Genomic DNA, 10,730 nt, shown 5'->3' with positions numbered 1-10,730 from the left:
ACCTGTCATGAAAATCAACAAGAGAATGCATTTCTTTTAAAGTAACGCATTCACAGCACAATCTTAAGTGCATTCTGAAGTCCTGCTGTCTTTTTTTTTTTTTTTTTTTTGAGACGGAGTCTCACTCTGTCGCCAGGCTGGAGCGCAGTGGCGCCATCTCGGCTCACTGCAACCTCAGCCTCCCAGGTTCAAGGGATTCTCCTGTCTCAGCCTCCCGACTAGCTGCGATTAGACACCTGCCATCACGCCCAGCTAATTTTTGTATTTTTAGTAGAGACGGGGGTTTCACCTTGTTGGTCAGGCTGGTCTCGATCTCTTGACCTCGTGATCCGCCCGCCTCGGCATCCCAAAGTGCTGGGATTACAGGCGTGAGCCACCGCACCCGGCCTCTGTTTTAAACATCATAAAAACATAAGAACCCAAAAAAGATGGAGGGGAGTGCGCCCTTAGCTGCCCCAAACTGGCGTGGTGGGAGGCAGGGCAATTGGTCTAGTTTTCTGAGCCGTAGGATTAGGGCTCTGGGTGAGGCCAGAGTCCCTAAAGTTGTACCCATATCTGCGTGTTTGTATTTCCTGTTTGTAATTCCTCCTGTTTGTATTTTTTGTCTCTTATACGGTACACTTAAAGTTTCTCCACAAGGTGTTTCAACATAAAGTACTCAAAAACTAAAAACGTTTAATTTCATTATTAGGTTAAGTGTGTAAAAAATGCCCCATCAAGGTTCTTGTACAAACTCCCATTATTCTCCCAGACTCCGAAGTGGCACTCCAGAATAATTTTACGTGGGTTAGCATCTTTTATAAAACGGGCAGGCAGAGCGGCTTATGAAATTAACTTTGGAAACCACGCGGCCACTCTTTCGGGAAATGCCTCCTATTTATGTTTACATGGGTCAGCAAGAGAATCCAAGGTTGGAAAGGTCATTCCTCACTACAGAGGTTCATCGCAATCACAGTTCCGTCTCCAAATTCGAGTTTTGGGTGTGAAGAGTTTATAAAGCCCAGCAGCGGTCCTCGCAGTGTTTGGGGTTAGCGGAGGGAGAGCTTGTTTGCGACCAAACTTGCCGCGCGGGGCGGCCGCTTGCAGGAATACTGCGGCCTTGTGCGCTCGGCGGTCTGAGCTCCTGCGAGGCCGAGAACTATGCCTGGCGCCCAGCGGCCTCCGCGAACAAAAAGCGACCGGTCGGAAGGTGCTGGCCCAGCCGCCCCTGGCGCTCGAGCCCGAATCCGGCCACAGACCATGAAGGGACGCCCGGCGCCACGTGCGCGGGGATCCGCGGACGGGACGCTCCCCGGCACCTCCGGGGCTGGGCCGGCACCGCACGGGTCCACCCAGACAGTAGCTGCCCCGGGCCCCCAAAACAGCCGCTCCTAGCTCCTCCCTCCCAGCTCCGCGGTGGCCCAAGCCGCCCTCCGCGCGCTTGACCCAGCACAGTACGGAGCTCTGCACGAGCCGGGGGTGGGGCCTGTCTCAAAGCGCGGTGGTGGGGCGGGGCTTGGACACGGGCCGGGCTCAACTTGAGGGAGGCGGGGCTCGAGGCTCAGAGGAGTTGGACTTGGAGCCCGCTCCGCGCGCTGCGGGGCGGGGCACGGCGGAGCAGGGTTGGGTCCGCCCCGAGCGGGGAGGGTGATGCTGCACCACAGGGGCGGGGCTGGAGGTAAAACGCGGAGCGGAGAGGGACGAGGCTCGGCACTGATTTGTGTTCAGGGCTAGCCCAGAGGGGCGGGGCCAGGTATGGGGCGCAGCCGGGAGCGGGAGGGGCGGTGCAGGACCGGGCCGGGCACGGCGCGGGAAGAGGTCAGGAGCAGCAACGGGTGCGGGGCGGGGCCGGGAGCGTCAAGGGGCGGGGAAGAGGGGGGAATGGGCGGGGCCGAGCTCTGCGAGGGGCGGGGTGGGGAATGCAGAGCGGGGCCGGACGCGGGAGCAGGGAGCTGGGCGGGGAGCGGGGCGGGGAGCTGGGCCGGGCTCGGCACGGGGCGGGGCGGAGGGCGGGGAGCGGAAAGCAGGACGCGCGGCTCCCGCGGCCCGCTGGCTGCCCTTCCCGCCAGCGCAGGTGTGGGACGGGCGGCGGACTAGGTGCAGAGCTGCGGGAGCAGGCACAGGGAGTGTGGAGCCTGGCGGCGGGACGGCGGGATCCGGTGGGAGCCGGAGTCCGGCCGAGGGGGGCTGGAGGTGGAGGGGCCCGGCGAGGCCGCGATGAAGCCGAGCGGCGAGGACCAGGCGGCGCCGGCGGCCGGCCCCTGGGAGGAGTGCTTCCAGGCGGCCGTGCAGCTGGCGCTGCGGGCAGGACAGGTGAGCGCCACGGCTGGGCTCGGAACTCCGGGCGGAGCAGAAGCTCGTGGGCCTTGGGAGCCGCCTGGAGTAGCGGGGTCCTGGCGCGCAGCCGGCGGGCGCCCAGGGTCCGCACCCGAGGGCGCGGGGCGCGGAGCGGTGAAAGGAGCCTTTGTGCTGGTGTCCTGGACACACCTCCCGCGCCCTTCTCCAACCCCCGGAGCCCTGGCGGCGAGCCCCTCTGCTTTGGAGTTCAGCTGCTAACGTGACCTTTGCGTTTGAGTGAGTGGTCAGAATGTAGAAATCTCTCCAGGGCTAGCGTACGGGGCTGTTGATTTTTAAGGACCTATGAATGGATTCAGCTCGCGGTAGGAAGCCCGGGGCTAAGCCCCAGCCGCGTGGGGATCTGGCTGGGCTGCCGTTTGATTGTCCTGGCTGCAGCATCCTCAACCCAAACTTTGACCCACACCCTGAAAGTGGCTCAGCTCCGCGACGGCCACGGACTCAGAGTTCAGGAGGAACTTGTTACACTGCCCGGAAGGATGAAAACCGAGCCGCAGAGCTACCGAAAACCAGCGAGCAGAGTTTAAAATGGAGTGCAGTTCCTCTCTTCTCTTTTTCATTTTTGTGATTGTTCCTTCCACTTTCCTCAGTACCTTTAGCAGTGCCTGACACACCGACAGTACTGGTAGGCAAGCGAGTGTTGGTTCTCCCAGGACTGTAAGATGGCTTACTCCATGTTTGTCTCTTAGGATGTGGTTGTGGGCCCGGCGCAGTGGCTCACGCCTGTAATCCCAGCACTTTGGGAGGCCGAGGCGGGTGGACCACTTGAGGTCAGGAGTTCGAGACCAGCCTGACCAACATGGTGAAACCCCGTCTCTACTGAAAATACAAAATTAGCTGGGCATGGTGGCGCGTGCCTTAGTTCCAGCTATTTGGGAGGCTGAGGCAGGAGAATCACTTGAACCTGGGAGGCGGAGGTTGCAGTGAGCTGAGATCGCGCCATCGCACACCAGCCTGGGCAACAAGAGCAAAACTCCGTCTCAAAAAAAAAAAAAAAAAAAAAAAGGGATTGTTTTCGGGGATTTGAGAGACAGGAGGTGTGCTGAGAGCAGATTGGCCTTTTATATTCAAACAACATTTGTTTTCTTTTTTGAGGTCTGACAGTCCGAAAATGCTCTACCAGTTTCCCTAGATGTTAAAATCGGACTGTTATCAATCTTAAATTTGAAGTGAGTCGTCATAAAGTGGATAGTGCTTTACCTTGGTGCAAATCCTCTAATCCTGTTTAAAAATTAATCTGCAATACTAAGTAGACTCATTTTTTGTTGAAGGGCCTTCCTTCCCTTTGTGGTTTTAAGGACCCAAGCCTCAGACCGTAAAGAATGAATGAATTTAAAAGAGTGTTGTGAAACTCCACCCTTTGACCTTTCCCTCCTGTAGGAAAAGGAGGACCCTAAACCTTCCTGCAAGGCAGATGAAGCTTGTAGCTTCAGTGCAAGCGTTCTTCCTGGAAAGCAGCGCTGCTGTGTGCATGGAACACGAGTTCTCCTTCCATCCTTCCCTGCCTCCCAGCTTTCCTTCCAGAGCAAGCATCAGCCAGATATTTAGGAACTTTTAGGTTCTACCGTAAAACTTTTCTTCCTTGAGGCAGTGAAAAGCCAGCTTAGGATTCAGACATTGCTGTGTAAACCCTGGCGAGCTAAGTTAGGAGTTTCTGTGGTTTTCAAATTTAGATCCTTGAAGAAACAGAAGATTTTAAAATTTTATGTTATTATTTAACAAATGTGCATAAAGAGCTTGCAATAGACAGGAACAGTTCTAAGGCTCCTATGACTTTTAACTTAAGAGATATTTTATGTTTTTGCAACTTGCCAACAACAAAAAAAGCTTTTTTTAAACGCTGGAGAGGGTTGCAATAAAGATGCTGCCATTAGGAGTCTGGTCAGGAAGCCCGGGCCGCTGGGGCTCCCCCTCAGGCATTATGCTGATGCTTCCTGCCTGCCGGGCAGTGCTGAGGGAATGGCCTGAAGGTCTGCTGCTGGGACAAACAGAAGCCACACAAGGTCATCGGAACCTGTGTAAAGAGGGACAGATTGTCTCCTAATGCAATCGGGGGCTGACTGGAGAAAACATATCCTTTAGCCAGATGACCTGGTTCGGGGTGTAAAGGTCGTGAGTGGTGATCCTTTTGGAGTTCTCCTTAGTGAAGAGCATGTTGGCAAAGTCACAGGGGCCCCAGATGCTCACCCTTCACTAGCACCCAGCATTCTACCGCTCTGTTGTTCGCTGCTCTCAGCTGCCCCTGAGATGGAGTCTGTGTTCTAGATGCGGAAAGGTGAGGGAGCTGAAGGAGAGACCTTCCAAGAGATAAAGGTGCACTGTCCTTTCTCTCTTAGACACTGGTTCCGCTCAAGGTGGCCCTGGAGAAACTGCTTCCATTTCCCCTCTGCCCCAGTCCTGGCAGGCTTCCCTGTCCCAGGCTCCCAATTCCCTCACCTGCCCCCTCCATGCTTCTGTGCCACTCTTCCTTCCGTGACCCTGGGGATCATCCCTGCCCTCCTAGTTCCAGCCACCCACACTGTGACGGGAGCCTCCTCCCTGGCTGTTGGGCTTTTGGGGAGGGAGTGACCACAGCCCCACCCCAAGTACAGATGACAGAATTCACTGATGTGGATGGTTGTCATCTTTTGTGTGATGTGTGAACAGAAGTATTGTAGACAGCTCTGCCTTTCAAATCCCCCCGTGGAGCTGAACCAGCTTCTGTTGGGCCAGAAACTTAGACAATTTAGGGGGCCCTCTTTAAGAAAATACAAAATTTGCCAGACGTGGTGGCTCAAGCCTGTAATCCCAGCACTTTGGGAGGCTGAGGCTTGTGGATCACCTGAGGTCAGGAATTTGAGACCAATATAGTGAAACCCCATCTCTACTAAAAATACAAAAATTGTGGCCGGGCGCAGTGGCTCACGCCTGTAATCCCAGCACTTTGGGAGGCCGAGGCGGGCAGATCACAAGGTCAGGAGATCAAGACCATCCTGGCTAACACGGTGAAACCTCGTCTCTACTAAAAATACAAAAAATTAGCTGGGCGTGGTGGCGGGCGCCTGTAGTCCCAGCTACTCGGGAGGCTGAGGCAGGAGAATGGCGTGAACCCGGGAGGCGGAGTTTGCAGTGAGTAGAGATCGTGCCACTGCACTCCAGCCTGAGCGACAGAGCAAGACTCCATCTCAAAAAAAAAAAAAAATACAAAAATCAGTCGAGCGTGGTGGCACACGCCTGTAATCCCTGCTACTAAGGAGGCTGAGGCAGGAGAATCCCTAGAACCTGGGATGTGGAGGATGCAGTGGTGAGCCTAGGTTGCACCACTGCACTCCAGCCTGGGTGATGAGAGCGAAACTCTGTCTCAAAAAAAAAAAAAAAAAAAAAAATACAAAATTACAAATTCAAACTTAGATATAAAAGTTATTTAGAATAAGAACAATCACATCTATAAATTTCTAAGATGCTAAGAAATACTGCAAATATCACGAAATACACAAAAATAATTCTTTCACTGCTTCTCATACTTCCGTAATACTTTTTGCCCTTTTTCTGGCTTCGTACTGTTTGCATCTTTTGAATGACAATGATTTTGTAATATTTTATATGGGGAGAATAGAAAGATAAATTCAGCATTTCCTGTTGCTTGGCTGATTGAAATTTATTACTGATAATTTAGAAAATTTAGGCTTCAAACTTGTTACTGGTAACAATTGGCTTATAAATTTTTAGGATGTCATCAAATTGAGAACCTTCTATGAATTTTTTTATACATTAGTTGTAAGTGAGTCTGTTTTTCACAGACTTGCTCCTGGCTCTGTGCAGTTGAAATCTGGTTTATTTTTGTGATCCACACATTTTCAGTGCCGGTGCCTGTGTCCACCTCACGTGCTCCTCTGGTCCTGTATGTTTTTGTCACCATGCCAGGTGGGTCGGCGTGATGGACAGGGGAGTATGCCTGGAAGCCCTTTCTACACTGGATGGCTCTCAGTAACTTACAGAGAAATGTGACTGCAAACCCTATTGAAGCAAAGTTAGTTCGTCTACTCAGCTTATCTTTAGCCCACACTGGCTGTATCCATGCCAGTGCCACCTGATGCAAAGTCTGACGGAAGGACAGTTTAAGTGGAAAGGCACAAGGTTAGATCTACAGTCAAAACAGCTGACTTTTGCCCATTACAAAAGGGGTTTGTGTACGGCTTTGTGAACACTTTGTTAGGGTCCCTTGCAGGCAAGGGGGGGCCTTGATGCTTAAGCGTCATTAGCTTCACAGGAAATTCATCTCTGTTTACTTGTAACAAAATCTCAGGACAAAGCAGAAAAAGAAAAACCCAGCACTGACCTCAGGACCGCAGACTTCCCCCTTCTCTAGTTGGCCTTGCACACCCTTGCAGGTTATGCTTCCCGAGGCCCGGCCTTGCGAAGTGAGCCTGTTGTCCCCTTGTCCGGCCAGATCTGGTCTCTCTGCTTGGTGTTTGCAAAACACATGTTGCATTTTCTTGCCTTTCTTCTGGCCTATGGAGTATGCAAACCATTCCCTGTCTCCAGAGCCCGGCTCCTGAGCCCCTTCCTTCATGGACCGCTTCTCAGGTGGCCTTCCCTGTCTTTCCAGTGCCCCACCTGCTCCTGCTGAGCTGGCACTCCTCATGACTTTATTTATCCTTGCCTGGTGGTGTGCCCTCCACACAGTGGGTCCTTGGAATATGAATACTCTTTTGTCTACCTCTGGCTCTTCAGGGCAGAAGGCACATTGTTGGACTCTGGACCCGTGTCCCCACTTGTCCATCTGGCTTTACCAACACAGTATTGTTTTGATTTGTGATTTTCCTTTTTGCTGGTTATTCACACCGGGAATTTAATGAGTGAAGTAACACTGAAAGCACATGATGAAGAACAGCAGCACCTGGCCCGCGCTCCTCACCCCTTGTCCTGTGTCCAGAGTCCCTGTTCTCAATTTTCTGAGAGTTACACCCATTTCTAAGTAATATGCTTCTGTCATGCTTTCTTGAGTTGTTCATTGTTGACAGAATTATTCTGTGTTACGCTGTGTAGTGGCCCTGCCCGTGTGGTTCCGTGGGCGTCCATGTCCATGTTCGGATGGCCGTGCAGATGTAACTCATGGTTCAGCCCGGCAGTGTATTCCTTTCTTTCTAATGCAACTTGTATTTTCGTTAAATAATGTTTTGTTTTGCTTTGCATTTGTCTAGTTTTCTGTATACCTATTGTGTGCCATCCATCTTCCCAGCAGGATTTTTTGTGATCTCCTTGGTGTGGTCACACTCCTTGGGTCGCTGCTGTGGAGCAGTGCTTCTCCAGCTTTGGCTGTGTTGGAAGCCCAAGAGGGCTTATTAAGGCAAATGGGGTCCCACCGCAGGGTTTCTCATTCACTAAGTCTGGAGTGGGCACCAGAATATACATTTCTAACATTCCCAGCTGACATAGATGCTGCTAGTCTGGAGTGGCACAATGGGAACTTCCGCTGCATGGTATTTTATTATGTGAGTACATCACTATTCATTCAACTGTTTTATTTATTATTTATTTTTATTTTTTGAGACGACGTCTAGCTCTCTCGCTCAGGCTGGAGTGCAGTGGCATGATCTTGGCTCATCAAAACCTCCGCCTCCCGAGTTCAAGTGATTCTCCTGCCTCAGCCTCCTGAATAGGGTCTACAGGCATGCGCCACCATGCCTGGCTAATTTTTGTATTTTTAGTAGAGACGGCGTTTCACCATATTGGCCAGGCTGATCTAGAACTCCTGACCTCAAGTGGTCCACCCGCCTTGGCCTCCCAAAGTGCTGGGATTACAGGCACGAGCCACTGCGCCTGGCCTCATTCAACTCTTGAGCAAACTGGATAATGTCCAGTTTGGAGTTAATACGGGTAACGTTGCTGTGAACTTTCTTGCACATGTCTTTTGATTATGTGTGCATTTCTGTTGGGGATTTATTAATAGTAGGAGTAGAATCGCTGTGTCATTGGGAATGTAAATTCTGCCAAGTAGTTCTCTAAAGAGGATGTACCAAGTTACACTCCACCCTGCAGTGTGTGAGGGTTCCCATTTCCCCACGTCTTCCACAACACGTGGTATGGTCTGTCTTTTATATTGTAGCCATTCTGATGGGCTTGAGGTGGTATTTTATTGTAGTTTTAATTTGCGTTTCTTAGATAATTAATGAAGTTAAATGCACATGTTTATTGGCTTTTTTTTTTTTTTTGTGACAGAGTCTTGCTCTGTCGCCCAGGCTGGAGTCCAGTGGTGCGATCTCAGCTCACTGCAACCTCCGCTTCCCGGGCTCAAGCAATTCTCCTGCCTTAGCCTCCCGAGTAGCTGGGATTACAGGCATGTGCCACCACGCCTGGCTAATTTTTGTATTTTTAGTAGAGATGGGGTTTCACCATGTTGGCCAGGCCAGTCTCAAACTCCTGACCTCATGTGATCCACCCACCTTGGCCTCCCAAAGTGCTGGGATTACAGGCGTGAGCCACTGTGCCCAGCTGTTTATTGGCTTCTTTGATATTATTTGCTTTTTAAATGATGGTAATAACACATTGATTATAAATTTATTCATCCAACAAAGAATCATTGAACAACTCAGGAAAGGACTTTAGCCTTTTTACTCTGAATGTGAGGGGAGGTTTAGGGCAGAGTCTTGTGTGGGGCTTTATAGGACTCTATATAGGGGACCACCCTGGCTGCTGCATGAGGTCCTGTGTGGGACAGTAGGGGGACCAGAATCAGGTATCTGATAGGAAGCCACGTGAGAAATGAGGGTGGATTTGACTGGGGTGCAGTGAAGAAGGTGGTGAAGAAGATTCACTTTGGAGGCTGAGGTGACAGGGTTTGCCTCTGAGTTGGATGTGGGGTGTGAGAGAAAGAGAGGAGCCAAGGGTGACTTCAGGGGTTTAGGCCTGAAAAGCTGGTTGAATGGATTTGCCACTTTCCGAGATGGCAAAACTGCAGGAGGAACAGGTTTGGAGCTGAGAGTCGAGTGTTCTCTTCTGCGCAGGTTAAGCTCGAATTGCCAGTAGATTTCTTATTTTATGTTTTTGAGACAGGGTATCGCTTTGTTTCCCTGGCTGGAGTGCAGTGGTGCAATCACAGCTTCTACCTCCTGGGCTGAAGTGATTCTCCCACCTCAGCCTCCTGAGTAGCTGGGACTACAGGCATGTGTCACCATGCCTGGATAATATGTATTTTTTAATTTTTTGTAGAGACAGGGTTTCACTAAGTGGAGATGTTGGATTTGCACCCAAGCTGACGGCAGAGATGCAGTGTGGAAGTCATATTCCTGGAGATGGTGTTTAGGGCCATGTCCCGGACAGGAGGAGAGCAGGCTTGGCCACTGATGGGCTTTGCCGTCGGATGAGCTCAGGTCAGGCTCCCATTTTCCTCCTTGGGAGCCTCACAAATGCCAGTTTGTGGAGGTCATTTCTGAAGTGGTTCATTTCTCCAGAAAAGGCTTCCCCGCTCTTCCTGCCTGGGCTGAGCGCACCTGTGGCTGGAGGAAGGGGAGGCAGGAGGGGGAGAGGAGGCGGTGGTGATGGCCTCCAGCTCCTGCCTCGTCTGGTCCACGCCTGCAATGTTTGCTTAGCTCTGCAGGGTGGGGTCAGCCTACATGAGAAATTCGAAAACTCGCCAACATTTCAAACATCAGCAGAGACAAAATTCCTGTGAGACAGCAGCTGGCAGGCACAGAGTAGCAGCTGTCCCTTTGGTGGGGTGGGGGTCGGCACATGGTCTCCAAGGGTCCGAGGCTCACTGCTCCTGACCCTATCTGAGAGGTCCCTGTCATTTCCTACCCATTTTGCTAACAAAAGCTGTCTGAGAAGAAGGGGGAGGGCAGAAGGCACTGCCCTTGCCTCTGGGCAGCCTCATCCCAGCCCTTGGCACTCCAGGGTGCCAGTGAGGTCCCACCTGTGCCCCCTTAAGGAGAGGCTGGTAGATGGCTCATCCCCACGGGGAGAGTGAGTCCTGGACTCTGTGGCCCTGAGATTGTCACTTGCTCACCCCAATGAAGCGCTGCCCAGGGGAGATTACTGTCTTTGGAGTTTGGAGCGGGAGGGTGGGTGAAATCACTCAGCCAGAGGATGGAGAGGCTGCTAGTGAGATACAGGCCCCCTGCCCAAGCTTTAGGGGTGGAGGAAGGCAGGAGCTCAAAGGCATGGGGAGCTGAGACATTGAGAAGGAGAGGGGAGTTCCGGAGTCTAGGCCCCTCCCTCTCTCCTGGCCTCCTCCTGGGCCCAGTGGAGACAGGAGCCTGGAGCCTGGTTTGCGTCTTCTCTCTTCTGTGGGAGTGAGGGAAGGCTTTGGTCTCTAGGCTGAGCCAGTCTCAGGATCCTGTGTCCGTTGTCCCAGCTCTGCCCTAGCCTGCCATGAGCGCTGCAGGAGGCCTTCTGCAGACTGGCGCCCTGCCCCT

The 10,730-nt window shown here is 52.2% G+C and overlaps 1 protein-coding gene across 1 annotated transcript in view; it reads left to right on the top strand.

Moving 5' to 3' along the window:
• Positions 1 to 1,986: 1,986 nt before the first annotated feature.
• Positions 1,987 to 10,730, top strand: part of IMPA2 (inositol monophosphatase 2) — a 50,629-nt gene continuing 41,885 nt past the window's right edge. Inside the window, exon 1 of the mRNA XM_003811702.5 lies at positions 1,987 to 2,292. Coding sequence (XP_003811750.1) covers positions 2,197 to 2,292 — 96 coding nt within the window. The 5' untranslated portion in view covers positions 1,987 to 2,196. The remainder of the gene's footprint in view (positions 2,293 to 10,730) is intronic.

The sequence above is a fragment of the Pan paniscus genome, chromosome 17, assembly GCF_029289425.2.
Source record: "Pan paniscus chromosome 17, NHGRI_mPanPan1-v2.0_pri, whole genome shotgun sequence".
Taxonomy (NCBI): domain Eukaryota; kingdom Metazoa; phylum Chordata; class Mammalia; order Primates; family Hominidae; genus Pan; species Pan paniscus.
This window is presented reverse-complemented; position numbering and strand designations above follow the sequence as displayed.